At 40.6% G+C, this 20,436-nt stretch overlaps 1 protein-coding gene and 1 non-coding gene across 5 annotated transcripts in view; one reads left to right on the top strand and one right to left on the bottom strand.

Moving 5' to 3' along the window:
- The window catches only part of UNC13B (unc-13 homolog B), a 244,963-nt gene that overhangs the window by 13,736 nt on the left and 210,791 nt on the right, over positions 1-20,436 (top strand). For 2 of the 4 annotated variants that reach the window (XM_059142424.1, XM_059142423.1), the window contains exon 1: positions 4,164-4,519. The exons of 1 other annotated variant lie outside the window; for it this stretch is intronic. Coding sequence is in view for 2 of the 3 variants with exons in the window: in XM_059142423.1 (XP_058998406.1) it covers positions 4,498-4,519 (22 nt within the window). In the remaining variant the exon portion in view is untranslated. Of the gene's footprint in view, positions 1-4,162; positions 4,520-20,436 lie in introns of those variants that run through there. One more of the 4 variants, XM_059142421.1, reaches the window with a different exon arrangement.
- LOC131813285 (U6 spliceosomal RNA) lies at positions 7,954-8,062 on the bottom strand. The gene has a single exon (XR_009346711.1). It is a non-coding gene; the product is annotated as a U6 spliceosomal RNA (small nuclear RNA).

The raw sequence follows: 20,436 nt of genomic DNA, 5'->3' as shown, positions 1-20,436 counted from the left end.
CTATAATGGAATAATATACAGGTAGTTTGGTTATTTTCTTGTTTTCCCTCTCTGACCATTTCTTTTCCATCTCATTTTCCTAATCCTTAAAAGTAGGTGTTCTCCATAAAAGACCTTTGTTCCTTTCTGAGTTTAAATAGTCTCCTAGCAACCATAGGGCTCTCAAACTCTTTGCAACTTACTCTTAAATACCTGTACAGGTTCAGTGATTCCATTTCTTTTTTTTTTTAAGCATTTTTTTGTTTGTTTGTTTTAAAGATTTTATTTATTTGACAGAGATCACAAGTAGGCAGAGAGGCAGGCAGAGAGAGAGAGGAGAAACCAGGCTCCCTGCTGAGCAGAGAGCCTGATGTGGGGCTTGATCCCAGAACCCTGGGATCATGACCTGAGCCGAAGGCAGAAGCTTTAACCCACTGAGCCACCCAGGCGCCCCCAGTGATTCCATTTCTTGATTTGATCATACAACTTATTCTCTGTATATGAAATACCCTTTCTTCCATATGTGTATGTTCAGTGCTGTCCATACATTGAGATCCACCTCCTCCACATGCTACTTCTCTCTTATGAAGCCTATCTTGATTCCTCCATAGCTTTTGCTGAATTTCTCCAGTTCTTAAGAGGCAATATAGCTGTGTGGCTAACTGAGCTCTGGTGAAAGATACAGTTGGGTTTGGATTCTAATTTTGCTTCATTTTCTTTATTTTAAAAGTGGGGATTAAAATAGTTATATCTTTATTGATTAGAAGATCTATCTCTAGCTTGGACTGCTTTCTCAGGGTTCAAGTCCACATTATCTATCTAGTGGGTACATATGACAATCTCAAGCCTAATGTATATGTCCAAAAGGAAACGTTTCTCCCCAAACCTTGGTTTCCTCTCTATCAGTAAACTGTAGCATCATTCTTTCAGTCTACCCAACTTTAAAACTCTCTCTCCCTCCAATGGTTCACTACTAAAGAAATGATATTCTTATTCTTCTCTGTATTCACAATCATTGTGTGCCAAGTTCTATCACATTAGTTCTTTAACACTGACATATGTTAAAGGGGTTTTTCTTTCTTATACCCCTCAGTTCCATATTCACTGCCCCAGTTAAGTTCTTCGCTCTTTCACAGATCTTTCCCAACACCTTATAAACCTTTTATGGATAAAAACTGTGCTTTGTTTGCTTTTGCATCCTCCCATTAAGACTGATCTAAAAGACACTTAATAAATATGTGTTAATTAGTTATTTATATTAAATTTCTCATTAGGCATTGGGAGATATTTTCTAAGAGATAGGGAACTTGGAGGAAAAGTGAACTTTTAATGGCCTTGGAGCATGACTTAAAGATAGTCATAAAGTTGGTAGATGGTTCCCCTGCATCAGGGTTCTAAGCTGGACCACTTCTTTCTTGCCTGAGGGCTCCCAAAAAAGGCAGCAACAGAGCCAAACTTAGGTATTTCGGTCTGAACCTCTTGAGATTCTTGGGTTCTCTTCACTACTTACTTTCCTTGTTCCCTCCCCCTTTCCTTCGCATTTCCTGGATTTCAGAGTCCTAGCTCTCAGCTACCTGCCAACTAAACCTGAAGTATGAATTCCATTCAAATGCTGAAGAACTTTCAAGTACTGTACTGGAAAAACTAATGAAGACTGTGCGGCATGGAGGACTGGTTTTCTATCCCTGTCTGAGTTGCTTCTGAAGGTACATTTACCTTGTTGATGAGTATAACTGGTGCCTGTCAAGGGCCTAGAGGGCCAAAGACGTCATTGCGTTTTTCCTCTGAACATTAAAAAAAAAGATTTTATTAATCTGAAAGAGAGAGAGAGAGAGAGACAGAGAGAAAGCAGGAGCAGGGGGAGAGGCAGAGGGAGAGGGAGAGAGAGAGAGAAGCAGACTCCCTGCTGAGCGGGGATCCTCTTGTAGGGCTTGATTCCAGGACACTGAAATCATGAACTGAGCTGAAGGCAGACACTTAACTGAATGAATCACCCAGGTACCCCTTTTCTGAACTTTTTTTTTTTTTTTTTTTAAAGATCTTTATTTATTTTATTTGACAGACAGAGATCACAAGTAGGCAGAGAGGCAGGCAGAGAGAGAGGGGAGGAAGCAGGCTCCCTGCTGAGCAAAGAGCCCGATGTGGGGCTCGATCCCAGGATCTGGGATCATGACCTGAGCCGAAGGCAGAGGCTTTAACCCACTGAGCCACCCAGGCGCCCCTCCCTTTTCTGAACTTTTAACTGGGAAACTGGGATTCCTCAGAGCTTACATCATAAACTTTAGACAGTGGCTCTTGCTCTGCTTACCTTCCCTTTACTTCCCAGCCACATTCCTACCTTCATGTCCACAATCTAAGTAACAACAAACATGTATTGGGCATTTTTGTATTTACTAGGTAATTTAAATGCATTTCCTCATTTAAACTTTAAAACCATCTTATAAAGCAGTTACTATTATTATTCTTTGGGAAATTGAGACCATGTAGCTTGCCCAAGGTCAAAATATTAGAGCTAGAACTCAGTTCCAGGTGTGGTAGGCAGATTTTTAGGATGGTCCCCCAATGATGGCTGTCCCAGTGAGGCAGTTTCTGGTGGTATTCATGTCCTTGTGTAATCCCCTTACCTTGAATGTGACTTGCTTCTGATGCAGAGAATACAGCAAAAATGAGGGGATGTCACTTCTGTGATTAAGCTAAAAAATAATGTGACTTCCATTTGCTAAAAGACTTTATTGCCTTCTCCGCTTGTATGCTTTAAGCAAGCAGCCATGTGGGAAAGGCCCGATGAAAGGAACTGAGTGAGACAGGCCAACAGCCTAGGGGGAATTGAGTCCTGCCCACAATTACAGGAGTGAGCTTAGAAGTGGATGTTTTTTTAGTCAAGCTGGCACTTTGATAACAGTCTGTAAAAAACCTGAGTCAGAGGATCCAATCAAGCCATACTCAGATTCCTGACCCACAGAAACTGTGAGATAATGTTGTTTCAAGCCACTAAGTTTTGGAGTAATTTGTTGCACAAAAATAGATAATATACCAGATGGATCTGATTGGCTTCAAGGTTCATGCTCTCCTCAATTTTATAAAGGACAGCTGGGCTAGATAGCTAGGTAGTCCAACTTCCAGCATTCCGGAGAATGCCCATTATTTTGAGGGTCCCCATCTCTGTTAACAAGGCTGGCTCATTGGCCGTGGTGAAAATCTTCCTCGGGGTATTACTCCAAATTTGGATGAACACTGGAAGGATCAAGTATTCTTCATTGCATTTGCTACTGCTTGCTATTGCATTTGGAGTGTCACTCTCTCATAGCAACTATTTCACTGAGAGAAATTATATGATAGCTAGTTTTGCTTCGGGAGGGCAAAGACCCTGTTAGATTGACAGACCCTCCCTGGGACTGCAGGCAGAATTCCATGGAGCCAAGATTGCAAATGCTGAAATCTTAGTTGGCCTAATGAGGTCTTAGAAAGCATCTCCTCTAATGGTGCTCAGCCCTGGCATCACATTAGAATCACCTGGGGAGCTTTTAAAACATAGGATTCCTGAGCTATACCCCAAATCAATTAGATTAGAACTGTGGTGTGGAAGGGGTGTTGGATCTGTGTCTTCCGGTTTTCTGTTCTGATCTTTTTCACGTCCTCACATGTTCATTTGTCATCCTACCAGAGAAGTCCTAGCTTAAAATACTTACCGTCCCTCTATCCTTCATTCAGTAAATATTTACGGCCTCATTTCTATATACCAGGTACTACTACAGCCGTTGGAGATACAATGGCGTGCAAGAAAAAAAAGAACTGGTCTCCAAACATTTTACTTTATGCTCACACAGTTATTTTACTTTTTTTTTTTTGTAGTTGCTAATTAAAACGTTTGTCTTGTGGTATGATCTTACTAAATTAGTACCCGTAGGGGTTCCGTCAGCTGTAATCAATAGAGTAAGAAGTCGAATGGAAAATTCTTCAATGAAAAAAATCTTCTTGGGTAGGAGGAGCAGAGGGTTTCAGTTACCTCCTCCTAGTGAGGAGAAGCCCCGCCCACTCAGTTCCACACTTATTAGTGGGCGGAGCTGCCTTCATTCTTGAACTTAGGGAAGAGGAAGGAAACCCCGCCTCTTACGTGCTTATGGGAGGTGGGGTCGGTGGACTGGGCGTGAGTTGATTGGCTGGGAGGCGGAGCGCCACTGGTAGGCTCCTTCCAGACGCTCGCCGGGATCCCGGTGGAGCGAAAGGAGGGGGGTAGTCCCGGTAGCTCCTGCCTCCCAGCGATGGCGTCGTGGTGCCGCGCCCAGTCTCCTGCCTCCCCAACCGTACTCACAGCTATTGGGAGCCCAGTCAGACGGTGAGAATTGACGCGGGTCCGAGAGAGCGGCGGGACACTGCCTGCCACCGGGACCATGAGGAGCGGTCAGACCTGTGGGGCCGATAGCGGGAGCAGCCGCGGCACCTGCTGAGAGGAAAGCGGGAGCGGCCGGGTGCGGCGGCGCGGCTGGGGTACGGCGGAAGCTCGCCGGTGCCTCGGCCATGTCATTGCTCTGTGTACGCGGTGAGTGTGGATTGGCGGGGAAGGGGACGGGGGTCGTCGAGGGGTCCCCACATGCTTCCAGTGGGCGTGGGGTTACCACCTTTTCCAAACTTCACTTCCCGTTCGTGCCTCGGGGAGCGATTATGTTAACACATTTATAAACATTTAAAGAGGTTCTTTCCACCCTTTCTTGTTTTCCCTCACTCTCCTGTGGGGGGACTGTTAACCTCTCCATTTCCGTGGCCATGTGACGGAGTTGTTGGCCGGCAGGCCCAGATCCTATTAAACAGTGACTGGGGCTCTTTTCCAGTCAGAGTGGAATAGCTAGGAAACCGCGAATAGTTGGTGTCAACAGTGGGCAGTCTCCCTTCCTTTTCCCTGCACCGTGAAACTGCAGGCGGATTAGTAGAAGGTTCTTTTTATCGTTATTTAAACGCGATGTAGTACAGCTGTCACATCCCTTCTTCCAGTGTATTTCTTGGCTGGCACCCTCTGCTGCTTGTCTGGTTTCCTGCTTCTCTGTAGTGTAGGATAAGGTTATTCTAATATTCGACTTGGAAAGTTGTGTTGTCTTCTCTCCTTTTGGAGCAGAGCATAAGTCGTATTGACCTATATGTTTGTTTATGTATTAGCTTCTATCACAGTAATCAAAGGGCCTTTATTGCTTTTTCGCTGAGGTCGCTTGACCCATCTAAGAAGATATTTTAAGGCAAGAGCTTTGGGGGTTAAGATGAGGCAAGGTGCATGGATTAAGCTTTGTGAGGGTAGAGATTGTTTCTTACAGGTTTTTGTATTCTTGGTGCCTGACACAGGAGCTCAGTACTGGCTTTGAATAAATGCATGGGAGTACTGTGATTTTAGAGATTATCTGATTAGAAAAAGCAGGGCTTGGATTACCCATTGAATTTGATCTTGGACAATTGAAGTTACATCCTATCATATCAGTGTTCAACAAGATGTAGGATAAGGTGGCTTGATGATGAGAGAAAGAATTTATCTGCAAGAGCCTTTTCCTGATACCCTTCACTGGATAGAGTTCATGTTTCTTTTGGCTCTGTGGATTAGAAGCATTGTTATTTGTGATTTCTTTGATGGGTGTTTCCCCCAGCTGCTGGCAGAGGGAACTGTTTTGCTCTGCTCTCTTCCACTGTTTTGTTAAATCTCCATTAACCCAAAATGGATTTGACTATTTTCAAGGGATTAGGAGGCAATTTTTTTTTTCTTCATGGTTGATTTTTCATTAATGAGAATTTTGCTCTGCTTTTAGTAAGACATTTTCTCTAAGCAGCTGGGAATCTATTTATTCTTTTAGATCCCTGCTGTTGAGTAGCAGGATTTGGGAGGTTGGGTTTTGCAATGTCCCTTGGACAGTTTAAATCTTTTCTGCTGTACTGTATTATAGTGCTAGTCCTTATGAAAGACTGTTTAGGCAGCAACTCTATTAAACCAGAAATTCCAATTTAATTGCATTTAAATAACTTCAGAGAAGGAGCTGCTGCAGTTCTAATATTGGGCAACTATCATTGTCTAGAAATTCTATTTAGCTAACTTCTTTCTGTTTTCACATTATATTAGTCGAATCTCTCTTCTTTTGAAGCTGGGGGATTAGAGATCAGCAGGTCATTATCTTTTGAATGGAAATCCTGAAGATTATTAATTACTGAAATAAGCAGGTACCTCATACAGAAGTATTCATATTAAATGCCAAAGTATCCATTTTGGGAGAACTTACAGAAATGGATCAAAATAAATCTTTCTCTCTCTTTTTTTTTTTAAATAAATCTTTCTAAAATGATATTCTTGCATTATATTTTGACAGTTAGGAATGTTCATGTTATGAAAGAAGCCTGTGTAATATTGCAGAACTCACTATCAGTTCATCTTGGTGTAGAATTGAATTAGAAACTTTTCCCCTGTAGTCAAAGTTCAAACAGTAGTAGAAACTGGCGTAGAAATTGGCAAACTGGTATTTAATTATCTCCAGACATCTAAAGAAGTCAGTTTCGGGTGCTCCTCCTTGTGGGTAGAGAGTCTTAAAAAATGTAAACAAAACTTCATTCCAGAGGACAGAATTGGGACAAGTTGACCAGTGGTTGAAAATGATAAGAAACTCTACATCTCTTCTGAGAAGTACAAAATTACCAAAGGCACAGTATCATTGGAAATCACTAGAAGAGGGGCACCCCAGTGGTTCAGTGGGTTTAACATCTCCCTTCTGCTCAGGTCATGGTCCCAGGGTTGTGGGATCAAGTCCTGCATTGGGCTTCCTGCCCAGTGGGGAGTCTACTTCTCCCTCTGCCCCTTCCCCAACTCATGGTCACATGCATTCTCTCTCTCTCTCTCTCACTCAAAAATAAATAAAATCTTAAAAAAGTCAGTTTCTTGGTATAACCCTTTAATCATGTCTTTTTGCCTATGGGTTAAGGTTTCTTTTTTGGCCCTATATTTTTGCCTATCCTTATACAGATATTTAGCTATAGCACTAACTCTGCTCATTCCTGCCTCTGCACCACTGTTCTGCATTTATACCCCCTGAAATATTCTTTTGAATTTTCTGCTTATCAAAAATGTTTTCTTCCTTTCCCAGCATACAGTCTACTTTTTTTTGTTGTTGAAAAGTTCCCGAGTTCCTGTCCTCAGTGATCTTTTTCTCCTTTACACTTTTAAAGTATAAATGCCTTTATTTATTTATTTATTTGTCTTCTATGGTCTGTGGGTCTTTTTTAAAAAAATTATTATTAATTAATTTATTTTCAGAAAAACAGTATTCATTATTTTTTCACCACACCCAGTGCTCCATGCAATCCGTGCCCTCTATAATACCCACCACCTGGTACCCCAACCTCCCACCCCCTGGCCACTTTAAACCCCTCAGATTAAATATAAGTTACTTATGGGCTGAACAGTACTACTAATTTGTCAATAAATTGTATACTGCTGGGCAACTTTTCTTTTACTGTTTATGGTGACACAGACAAAGAAAATAATGACAGTGGTCAGATCAGATCTGGAATTTTGTGTTCACTTGGGGTATTTGATTCTAAGAGGCACATTGAGAAAGTAGAATTTCTTCAGAGGAGAATCATTAGAATAATGAAGAGTGTAGAAAACATTTGAGGAATTGAGAGGTTTAGTTTTGAGATGATTTAAGAGGGGAAGTATCATAATAGACGGAAATTGTTTTAAAAAACTTCATTGCAGGGGTGTCTCTCTGGCTCAGTCCATGAAGCATACAACTCTTGACCTGGGGGTTGTGAGTTTGAGCCCCAAGTTGGGTGTAGAGATTACTTAAAAAACAAAAATAAAACTTCATTCCAGAAGGCAAATCTGGGGCAAGTTGACCAGTGAATTGAAAATTATAAGAAACTCTACATCTGAAACTAATGCTGCACTATATGTTGGCCAATTGAATTTAAATTTAAAAAAATTAGAAGAAATTATATTTACTTATTAATTAATTAATTAAATATTTTACGAATTTGCGTGTCATCCTTGCGCAGGAGCCATGCTAATCTTCTCTGTATCATTCCAATTTTTTAGTATATGTGCTGCCGAAGCGAGCACAATTAATTAAATATTTTATTTATTGTTTTGACAGAGAGGGAGAGAGATGGAGAGAGGGAAACAAGCAGGGGGAGTAGGAGAGGGAGAAGCAGGTTTCCTGCCAAGCAGGGAGCCTCATATGGGTGTGGGGGGGATCCCAGGACCCCGGGATCATGACCCGACCCAAAGGCAGACGATTAACGACTGAGCCACCCAGGCGCCCCGATTTTTAAAAATGTTTCTTTAAACTTTGAGGTTTTTTTTTGTTGGTTTGTTTTTTAAAGATTTTTTATTTATTACTTGACAGAGAGCGAGCGAGAGAGGGAACAGGAGCAGGGGCAGTGGGAGAGAGAGAAACAGGCTTCTTGTTTAGGATCCCGGGCTTCATTTGGAGGCTTGATGTGGGGTTGGATCCCAGGACCCTGGGATCATGACCTGAGCCAAAAGCAGATGCTTCTCGACTGAGCAACCCAGGCACCCCAAGAAATGATTTAATTTAAAGTAAGGAAGAACGTTAAATTAGAGCTGTTCTTAAAGGGAATGGACTACTTAACGATTTTTTTTTTTTTTAAAGAACATTTTAAGCAGAAACTGAATGAGTGGTAAGAATGTTCTAAAAGACATAGAGTGGGAGGTTGGACTTGATGAATTTTAAGAAACCGCCTTTTCATAGAATTCACTTAGTCTTTCTTTAAAAATTTGGCACAATTTTCTTCATACTACTGATATCTTTTTGCTTCCAAAAGGTCTAATACCACATGAGCAACTTGAGTAAAGGATTTTCTTTAACTTTTGGTGTCTTGGTATTTGTCAGTAGTTTTTCCCAATAAATTATAAGCATTTTGAGAATTGAGTCTTTCTATATATATATGTATGTGTGTGTGTGTGTGTATATAAATAAATATACATATTTTAAGATTTTATTTATTCATTTGCGAGAGAGGGGGTACAAGTCTGGGTGGGGGGAAGAGAGGGAGTGGCAGAAGCAGACTCCTTGTTGAGCAGGGAGCCCCATGTGGGGCTCAATCCCAGGACTCCGACTTCCTGACTGGAGCTGAGGGCAGATGCTTCCTACTGAGCCACCTAGGCACCCCTAAATCATTCTTTTCAGTGGTTGCAGAGAATTCCGTGTGTAATTCCATACACATTAATAAGCATACATAATTTAGCCAGTTTTATATTGATGAACAGTAATAATTTTTTTTATTTTGCTGTTATAACAATGCTACCATGAACATCCTTGTGGATAGTTTTATTCTGTTTGGATATCTCTAATCAGTTTCTACCTGGACTCTGGGTGTGGTTTGCTCATTGCTCTTTCCTTGGCATAATTACACTCAGCTGACCTATTAGCAAATCAGATGCCTCAGCATCTTTCAGATAAGCATCCTCTATAGAGGCAGGTCCTTACCAGTAGGAAATATTTTATGCCTATCAAGAAGACAGAAGACCTCAGCTTTTGTTAAGTTTGACCTATGATTTCCATTTACTCTTCTTTTTTTTTTTTAAGATTTTATTTATTTATCTGACAGATCACAACAAGTAGGCAGAGAGGCAAGCAGAGAGAGAGGGGGGAAGCAGGCTCCCTGCTGAGCAGAGAGTGTGATGTGGGGCTCGATCCCAGGACCCTGAGATCATGGAGATTATATCCTGAGCTGAAGGCAGAGGCTTTAACCCACTGAGCCACCCAGGCGCCCCTGTACTCTTCTTTTTAAAAAATCATCTTTGTATTATTTAAAAATTATTATTATTATTATTATTTTTAAAGATTTTATTTATTTATTTTAACGGACAGAGATCACAGGTAGGCAGAGAGGCAGGCAGAGCAAGAAGGGGAAGCAGGCTCCCTGCTGAGCAGAGAGCCAGATGGGGGACTCAATCCCAGGACCCTGGGATCATGACCCGAGCCGGAAGGCAGAGGCTTTAACCCACTGAGCCACCCAGGCGCCCCTAAAAATTATTTTTCATATTGATACATGTACCCAGGGTTCATAGCAGCATTATCTACAATAACCAGATTATGAAAACAGCCCAAGTGTTCATCAGTTGGTAAGGGGGTAAAGAAGATGTGGTGTGAGGATGCCTGGGTGGCTCAGATGGTTAAATGCCTGCCTTTGGCTCAAGTCATGATCTCATGGGATCAGGTCACATATGGGGCTCCCTGCTCCGTGGGGAGCCTGCTTCATCCTCTGCCTCTCTCTGTCTCTCTCTGTTTCTCATGAATAAATAAATAAAATATTAAAACATATGTGATATGTACGTGTGCATGCACACACACAGTAGACTATTACTCAGCCATAAAAAAGAATGAAAACTTGGCATTTACAACAGCATGGATGGAGCCAGAGAGTATTATGCTAAGCAAAATAAGTCAGAGAAAGAAAAATACCATATGATTTCATTCAAATGTAAAATTTAAGAAACAAAACAAATGAGGAAGCGGGGGGAAGAAAAAGAGGCAAACCAAGAAATAGACTCCCAACTATACAGAACAAATGGTTACCAGAATGGAGGTGGATGAGGGGGATGGGTAATATGAGTTGGATTTATTGTGATGAGTACTGGGTGATGTACAGAAATACTGAATCTCTGTATTATATACTTGAAACTAATATTGCACTAGAATTTAAATAACTTTAAAAAATGCATTTCCAAACATTTTTTTGCAAAATTATTTTCCATACTGAACATTAATTACTTGTGCTTTTAAACAATATCCCTAGTGATGAGAATAATATCAAGTCATTTACATTGAGTTGCCCATAGAAAAACTTATCTTGGAGCACCTGGGTGGCTCAGTGGGTTAAGCCTCTGCCTTCTGCTCAGGTCATGATCGCAGGGTCCTGGGATGGAGCCCCGCATTGGGCTCTCTGCTCAGCAGGGAGCCTGTTTCCCCTCTCTCTCTGCCTGCTTGTGATTTCTCTTTGTGTAATAAATAAAATCTTAAAAAAAAAAAAAGAAAAACTTGTATTTATCATCATTTATTTGTTACCTAATTAACTAAAAAAATACTACTGGGAAACTCTCTAGAAAGTGAATTCTGGGGGTGCCTGGGTGGCTCAGTTGGTTAAGCCTCTGCCTTCGGCTAAGGTCATGACCTCAGGGTCCTGGGGGAATCAAGCCCCAGGTCAGGCTCCCTGCTTAGTGGGGAGTCTGCTTCACCTTCTCCCTCAAGCCCCTGCTAGTGCTCACTAGCATGTGCTCTCTTGTGTACTCTTTCTCTCTCAAAAAAAAAAAAAAAAAAAAAATCTTAAAGAAAGGGAATTCTGATAGACATTCAGGACACACATTGATTGTAGGTCAATTCTAGGCTGGGGAGACCTCAGATAAGTTTTGATTTACTGCCGCTGTGGAAAGCCGGAATAGTAATGAATTAATTTCTTTCTTTCAAAAAAAAATTTTTTTCTTTCTTTCTTTCTCTCTTTCTTTCTTCCTTCCTCCCTCCCTTCCTTCCTTCCTTTATTTCTTTATTTCTTTTTTTAAAGATTTTATGTGTTTTTTTTTTTTTAAAGATTTTATTTATTTATTTGACAGAGAGAGACCACAAGTAGGCAGAGAGGCAGGCAGAGAGAGAGAGAGGAGGAAACAGGCTCCCTGCTGAGCAGAGAGCCCTATGTGGGACTCGATCCCAGGACCCTGAGATCATGACCTGAGCCGAAGGCAGCGGCTTAACCCACTGAGCCACCCAGGTGCCCCTTTATGTGTTTTTTTAAGTAATCTTTATACCCAACATGGGGCTCAAACTCACATCCCTGAGATCAAGAGTTGTACTCTACTGACTGAACCAGCCAGGTGCCCCAGAAGAGTAATGATTTTAGAATTTTCAGGCACAAGAACAGATGATCAAGTATTTTCTTCACCTTATTTTTTCCCTAACATTATCATCTGCCTTTGCTAACTCCTTGCTGCTCAGTTTCTATCCTATCATGGTTTGAGTAGTTAGTTCCTGTCCTTAAAAGCAGAGTTGCTGCTGTGTTCTTTTCACTTAGCTATGACATTAGGAAGTTGTGCCTTGTCTGAGCCAGGCAGGAGTGAAAGAGGAAAGGACCAGTTTCCTCTGCCATGGATAGCTGTTGGCATGAATTGATCTCTTCCTAAAAAGCAGTATATTCTGTAATTTCTTGGTTTGTAAAAGTGGGATTTCTGAAAGTTGTACTGTTTAGGCCAATAAGCTGAGTTTTTACCCTATTTTGTCTGTGCTATGTATTTCAGACTTTGATATGTAAATTTGTTTAAAGTTTGGGCTTTGACTCATTAGTAAATATTTGTTGAGTGCCTTCTCTCTGCCTGTTTATGATACATATCTGTATAGTAGATAAGAGCCCAAAGAATCTAAATGGGTTTTAAAACATCTGCTTTCTTCTTCTTCCTGTAAGCAGCCTGAGATGATCTCTGAAAATGGTTTGCTATTCCCTTGACCCAGAAAATCCTACAAAATCATGCAAATCAGGAGGTTTAAATCTTTGTATTCACTTTAGGTACACAGGTGAAACTGCCCAGGCCATCAAAGATATGCATATCTGAAAAGCCACCAAATACCTGAAGGGTCACTTGACTGAAGCATTGTGTGCCATTCTGTTTCTAGAATTGAGTTGGCAGGTGCGCCCAGGCCAAACAGTGCGGCTGGACACGCGGTTGGTGGTTACAAAAAAGTGCTGAATTTTTACTGCACATGCTTAAAAATGCAGAGAGTGATGCTGAACTTAAGGGTTTAGATGTAGATTCTCTGGTCATTGAGCATATCCAGGTGAACAAAGTCCTTAAGATTAGATAACAAACTTATAGAGTTCATGCTTGGGTTAACCCAACCATGAACTCTCCATGCCACACTGAGGTGATTCTTACTGAAAAGATCAGGTTGTTACTAAAGCAGAAGAGGAGGTTGCACAGAAGAAAAAAGATACCCCTGAAGAAATAAAAATTTATGGTCCAGGAGTAAATCAGCATAATAAATGCAAATAAAAGTTAAAACAAAAATGTCCTTTTTTTTTTTTTTTAAAGATTTTATTCATTTGTTTGACAGAGAGAGACATCACAAGTAGGCAGAGAGGCAGGCAGAAAGAGAGGGGGAAGCAGGCTCCCTGCTGAACAAAGAGCCCGACACTACACGTGGGGCTTGATCCCAGGAGCCTGAGATCAAGACCCAAGCCCAAGGCAGAGGCTTAACCCACTGAGCCACCCAGGCTCCCCCTCCTTTCTTAGATAAATCCAGAATTAGGACTATTAGGTGTGAACTAGGATAAGCAAAATAAGTTAAGTTCTTATTGGAGTGGGGAGATACTGCACTATTTTTACTAACATTCAAAGCAAGATTCTTTAAGTTTGGGGAATGTTTTAGACAGTCCAAGTCAGGGAAGATTTGCTATTTGTATATCAAACATTTTTAAAAATTGATTTATAGTGTATGTACAGAGAAGTACATAGGTCTTAAGTGTATGGCTCACTGAGGGGCACCTGGGTGGCTCAGTTGTTAAGTATCTGCCTTTGGCTTGCAGGTCATGATTCTGGGTCCTGGGATCCAGCCCCACATCTGGCGCCCTGCTCGGAGGGGAGCCCGATTCTCCCACTCCCACTCCCCTTGCTTGTGTTCCCTCTCTTACTGTCTCTCTCTCTCTGTCAAATAAATAGATAAAAATCTTTAAAAAAAAGTGTATACCTCACTGAATTATTACAAAGTGAACATATTCACATGACCATTACTTTGGTCAAGAAGTAGAACACTGCTAATACCTCAGAAGCCCATCTTAGCATTCCTGTCAGTCAGTATTTCCTCCCACTTTCCCAAAGCTATTTTTACCTGACTTTATTTTTTTTTTTAAGATTTTTTATTTTATTTATTTGACAGAAAGAGATCATAAGTAGGCAGAGAGGCAGAGAGAGAGGAGGAAGCAGACTCCCCGCCGAGCAGAGAGCCCGATGCGGGACTCGATCTCAGGACCCTGAGACCATGACCTGAGCCGAAGGCAGCGGCTCAACCCACTGAGCCACCCAGGCGCCCCTCTACCTGACTTTAATACCAGAGTAGTTTAGCTTGTTTTTTTTTTTTTTAATAAACTGAAATTTTTTTTTTTTTAAAAGATTTTATTTGTTTGACAGAGAGTGAACACAAGGGGGAGCAGGAGTGGGAGGGAGTGGGAGAAGCAGGCTCCCTGCCAAGCAGGGAGTCCGATGTGGGGCTCAGTCTCAGGACCCTGGGATCATGACCTGAGCTGAAGGTAGATACCTAATGAATGAGCCACCCAGGTGTCCCTAAACTTAATTTTTTAAAAAAGATTTTATTTTTAAGTAAACTCTATATCCACTGTGGGGCTCAAACTCACAACCCTGAGATCAGTTATTTTTTAAAAGCAGTTTTAGGTTCATAGCAAAACTGAGCATAAAGTTTTGCTTGTTTCTGAACTTTAAAAAAAATCAAAATAGAGGTATACCTGGGTGGCTGGCTTACTAGGTAGAGTATGCCACCTCTTGATCTTAAGGTTGTGAGTTCAAGCCCCATATTGGTTATGGAGATTACGTAAAAATAAAATCCTTAAAAAATTAAAAGATAGAATTGACAAATTAACTTTTAATAAATGGAATTATACAGTATTTCTTTTGGACTGGCTTCTTTTGCCTAATAAGCTTGTCAGATGTTTCCACTTGATGCATAGCTGTAGTTCACTGATTTTTAGTTGCTCTGTAGTATCTCATTATATGAATATACCACAGTTTATTTATCTTTGGATATTTTTTCCCCCATCTTAGCATTTGTATTTTTGGTCCTACCTTGTGTATATTTCTGTTGTGTGTATATATGATGTATTAAAATTTCTGGGTCATAAGTTATGGTTATGTTCAACTGTAGTTGATAACATGTAACAGTTTTCCAAAAATCTACCAATTTACTCTCCTGTAACTGTTTTCCTAATATTCTTTTTTTTTTAAAGATTTTATTTATTTGAGAGAGACAGAGCACAAGGGGGGAGGGGCAAGGACAGAGGGAGAGGGACAAGTAGACTCTCTGCCGAACAGGGAGCCCCAAGCGGGACTCAGTTCCAGGACCCTGAGATCATGACTGAGCCAGACGTTTAACTGACTGAGCTACCCAAATGCCCCTCTAATATTCATTATTTAGAAAAGAATTGAGGGGCGCTTGGGTGGCTCAATCATTGGAGTGGCCAAATCTTGATTTTGGCTCAGATCATGATCTCAGGGTGGTGAGATGAAGTTCTCACAGCAGGCCCTGCTCAGCAGGGAGTCTGCTTAAGAGTCTTTCCCTCTCCCTCTGCCTCTTCTCCTGCTTTTGTGTAAGTGGGCTTGCTCTTTCTCTTTCTCTCAAATAAATATTAAAAAAAAAAAAAAAAAAGAATTGAATGGCCCTTAATTCTCAGCATTTGGCCAGGTTATCAAATCATTTCATAGGCATTAGTACATAATTTTTACAAGTTAATCCTTCAGGCTTGATAAAATATATATTTATATATACATATATCTATTTTAATTTATTGAAAAAAATGTTGAGTTAATGTTTATAATGTTGGATAAAGACAATAGCCAAGTCCCTGTACTTACTGACATTACATAGTTTTAAGAAGGAATACCATTTTTCTAAAGAGAGAAGTTATTCATTCAAGTGCTTATCAGCTTTGTATATGTCAGGCACCACTGGGCACACTGAGAATATAGAAGTAGGTGAACAAGGTAAATGTGGTCTGTGCCATCACAGAGCTTACAGACATTATTATAGGCCTAATGAAGACCACTCGAAAATATGGGAAGGTGGTGAAGTAAAATAATACAAAGGACAAAACCCCCAAATCACTTCAAATCTCATCCCTCAATATTACTGTTATTTTGTTTGCTTTTTAAACTTACTGTGGAGAATTTAAAATATGTAAAAGTAGGTAGAACAGTGTAATGAACCTACAGGTTCCTGTCACTCAGCTTAAACATTTATCAGTTCTTATTTTTTTTAATAACTTCATCCAGTCTCCTTCCTTTATCTACTTGAAGCAAATCCATACACCACCCCTTCATCTGTAAATATTTCAGTATGTATCTCTAAAAGATAAGGATTTAAAAAATCTCCACAAAACCAGTATCACATTTTAGATAATCCTTAATTCCACCAAATATCCATTGTTTGAATTTGCAGTTTGTTCATAAGTGCTTTATGAACAAACATTAATTTGAGTGTTTGAATCAGGATCACTATAAAGTCTACATATTGCTTTTGGTTGATAGTTTTTTTTTTTTTTTAAAGATTTTGTTTTATTTATTTGTCAGAGAGAGAGAGTGCGCCAGCGCGCACACACGCAGGCAGAGAGGCAGGCAGAGGCAGAGAGAGAAGCAAGTTCCCCCCTGAGCAAGGAGTCCGATAAGGGGCATGATCCTGGATCATGACCTGAGCTGAAGGTAGTGGCTTACCTGATTGAGCCACCCAGGTGTCCCTGATTGATAGTTCTTTTGTGTCTCTTAATCTTTAGGTTTCATCTCCATCTCTCCTATTCTCTTTTTTGTTCTTTTCAACTTCTTTGTTGAAGAAACTGTATCATTTGTCTTGTCCCCTAGTCTGGATTTTGCTCTTGTATCCCTATGGCAGAGTTTAACATGATCTTGAGTCTTAAACTATATACATTTACAGACGTCTGGGTGGCTCAGTTATTTTTTAAGCATCTGTCTTGGGCTCAGGTCATGATCCCAGGGTCCTGAGATCAAGCCCTGCATCGGGCTCCTTGCTTAGCCGGAAGCCTGCTTCTCCTTCTCCTTCTGCCACTCTCCCTGTTTGTGCTCACTACCCCCTCCCAACCCCATGATTAAAAAAAAAAATCTTTAGGAGTGTCTGGGTGGCTCAGTCGTTAAGCATCTGCCTTCGGCTTAGGTCATGATCCCACGGTCCTGGGATCATGACCCTCATCGGGTTCCCTGCTCAGTGGGAAGGCTGCTTCTCCCTCTTCCACTCCCCCTGCTTGTATTCCCTCTCTCAATATGTCTCTGTCAAATAAATAAATAAAATCTTTAAAAAATATATATATATATATTTCCTATAATGTTGAAGTTAAAATTAGAGACTTGATCTTTCTTTCTGTTAAGGCTACTTCATGAGTAATGTTGGGTTGTTCATCAAAAGACTCAGAATGGTTGTCTGTCTCTCTCTTTTTTATTTTTGGTGATGTTGGTGCCTTTTGATGCTTAATGTCTAGTAAATTCATTAGGGGTTGCAAAATGGTGATAATCTAATTTAATAATTCCTTCATTTGTTAGGTAGAATATTTCAGTAAAGAGAAAATTCCCCAAGTATTTTTTAAAGATTTATTTGTTTTAGAGTGTGTGACAGGGGGAGGGGTAGAGGAAGAAGGGGAGAGAAAGAGAGAGAAGCAGACTCCCCACTGAGCATGAAGCCTGACTTGGCGCTCAATCCCACAACTCAGAATATGACCTGAGCCTAAATCAAGAGTCGGGCACTCAACTTACTGAGTCACCCAAGTGCCCTTCCTCATATTTACTATTTAGCTACTCAGTGGGTTCTTACAGGAAAGTCAGGATAAATGCTTGGTTCTTTTCTTCTATTTATCGATTCACAAAATAGTGATTTGGTCTCCACATTCTCTAACAGTAATTAATTAGTTGGTATTGCCTTCAGTACTATTTGAAGTCATAGATTTAAACATATTTCAGTCTATGTGGTTGTTCCTGATATACAAATTGTTCATTTTTGCCACTAGGAGCTTCTTACTATTCATATTTTGATGTGTATCCTTTTGAGCACTCCTCCTCATACTGTTTGGCCACTCTCCCCACCACTTTGTTTTGAGCTCAATTTTCACATGCATTTTCTCATGTCAGTAATTTTTTTTTAAAAGATTTTATTTGTTTATTTGACAAAGAGAGAGATAGCCAGAGAGGGAGTGAAAGCAGGGGGGAGGGGGAGAGGGGGAGAGAGAGAAGCAGGCCTCCTGCTGAGCAGGGAGCCCCATGCAGGGCTGGATCCCAGGACACCCCCCCAATTATGAACGAACTGAAGGCAGATGCTTAATGACTGAGCCACGCAGGCGCCCCCACATGTCAGTAATTTTTTATTTTTTAATCTAGAAATAATTTCAGACTGCTAGAAAAGTTGCAAAAGTAAAAATAATAATAAGAACAACCACTTGGTGTAAGTTTCAGACAACATTGCTCTCTATTCCCTAAATACTTCATTGTATATTTCCTAAGAATAAAGATGGTCTCTGATATAACCACAGTAATCTTTCAGTAAATTTAGCACAATATTTAGTACAATAATTTTATTTAATCTGCCAGTTATATTCATTTTTGTCAATTGTCCCAGTTGTCAAATGTCCATTGTGACATTTTCCTTTTCCTGTATAGGATCTGGTCTAAGAGTTGGTTTTCCATTTAGTGGTCACATTTCTTCAGCCTCCTTTAATGCAGAACATTTCCATAGCCTTAAAACAATTTTTGTTTTGTAATATTGGCATTTTCTTTTGAAGGATACAGTCCTCTCCTTTTTTAGTAGAATGTTCATCATTTTTGGTTTGTCTGATGGTAAGCCTCTGAATTGGAGTAGTTGATGTTGTGTCCTTCTCAGGGTATCAACATCAGAAAACACACATCATAACTCCTTTGTGAAATAAATTTTGATTTATTTTGGTTAAGTATTGTTTGACTTTTCTCCGGTGTCCTCTCTGTTCCCTGTAACTTATAAGCACCTTGTAGGAGATATTTAAAAGCCATTCAAATATTCTGCATAATAGGAGTGTTATAAGGACTAAATAGAACAGAGTCTGCTGGCTGGCTCAGTCAGTAAAGCATGTGACTCTTGATCTCAGGGTCATGAGTTCAAGTCCCATGTTGGGTGTGGAGCCTACTTAAAAAAAGAAATTAAGGGGCGGGGGTGCTTGGGTAGCTTAGTTGAGCATCTCCTTCCGTTCAGGTCATGATCCCAGAATCCTGGGATTGAATCCCTGGTCAGGCTCCCTGCTCTCCCTTTGACCCCCTCATGTGCTTTCTCTCTCTTGCTTGCTCTCTAATAAAGGAATAAAATCTCAAAAAAAAATAAAATTAAGGACTAATTAGAACAATATCTATCCTAGAGACAGACAGTGTTATGCATATGGGTTTGTTAAATTTGAATCTGCCTGACATCGTGTAAGTACTGCTTTAGTGTATTTATTAATTTGGTGACTGTTAAGCTGGATTAAGTGGGGGAGAAATTTAAGACATTTAAATCATAGCAGTAGTAATTTAGATTGAATGTAAATTAAAATTTCTTGTTGAGATTTGAACCGTTGCAGAAAAGCTGTGAAACTCATTTTTCTAGGTCTCTTAAAAATAAGTCCCATTTTCTTCTGTGTACAGTACTTAGGTGTAGCTGGTGTGGATGAGGAAAGTTAGATAAACAGCTTTGCATTTCCTGCTTTGTTAAGATTCTTTGTGATTACTGAGAAATGGAGTAAAAATGTTGGCATATTATAGAATTTTTTGTCCAATTTAGCAAGGAATCTATTTTATTTTTCTATTTATCTTCAATAAAAATAGAATGTGCATTCTCATGTTGTCTCCAAAAGCAACTACCCACTGAGCATGTGAGAGAGGCCCCTGGCATCAAAGGAAAAAAGTCATGAGGGCTCCTTTTTTGTGTTAGTGAACCCCAGAGTGATAAAAAAAAATGTGGTCAAGATATAACAGGAACAAGTTTGTGTTATTGTGTATGGATACAAACTCTTTTCTCCTGAAAAAATGTTATAAATTAGGAAAGGCAGTTCTGAGCCTTTAGGAAATACAGATTTCTGTGAAAGGCCTGTTTTGTTTTCTATTACTGCTTTTGTGGGTTCTGTTTCTGTGCAGTAGGTACTTACTTGGATTGGAGAACACATAGGCCTTTGGATTGTGTTTGGCTGTTAATTTTCTCTTGGAACTGTTTGGTTTATTAAATTTTTTACTTTATTAATTTTTAAAAAAATTTTAGTTAGAGCTCTAGTGGAAGGGAGGGGCAGAGGGAAAAAATCTCAAGTAGATTCCATCCTGCCCCAGGTGGGGCCCCCAGTGGGGTCCTGGGTGGGGTGGTCCCCTGGTGGGGTGGGGTGGTCCCCAGGTCGGGTAGGTCAGGGGCATGGTGGCCAGGTAGGGGCTGGGGCAGGGCAGGGGGTTGGGGGGGTGGGGGGGCAGAGGGGGTCAGGGCGTGGGACTGGGCCCCATAAGGGGTGGGGTGGGATAGGGTGGAGGTCGATTTCACCATCCAGAAGATCACAACCTGAGCCAGATGTCTAACCTACTGAGCCACCCAGGCATCCTGGCTTTATTAATTTTTACAGCGTTTTATTGTGAGTGATGTTGAGAAGAAAGGCTAGAGGACAGTGAATGAGGAAGATCTGCCTAGAAGCTGAGGGACTAGTAGTTGAACAATGGGAAGG

The sequence above is a fragment of the Mustela lutreola genome, chromosome 12 (assembly GCF_030435805.1).
Source record: "Mustela lutreola isolate mMusLut2 chromosome 12, mMusLut2.pri, whole genome shotgun sequence".
Classification (NCBI taxonomy): Eukaryota; Metazoa; Chordata; class Mammalia; order Carnivora; family Mustelidae; genus Mustela; species Mustela lutreola.
This window is presented reverse-complemented; position numbering and strand designations above follow the sequence as displayed.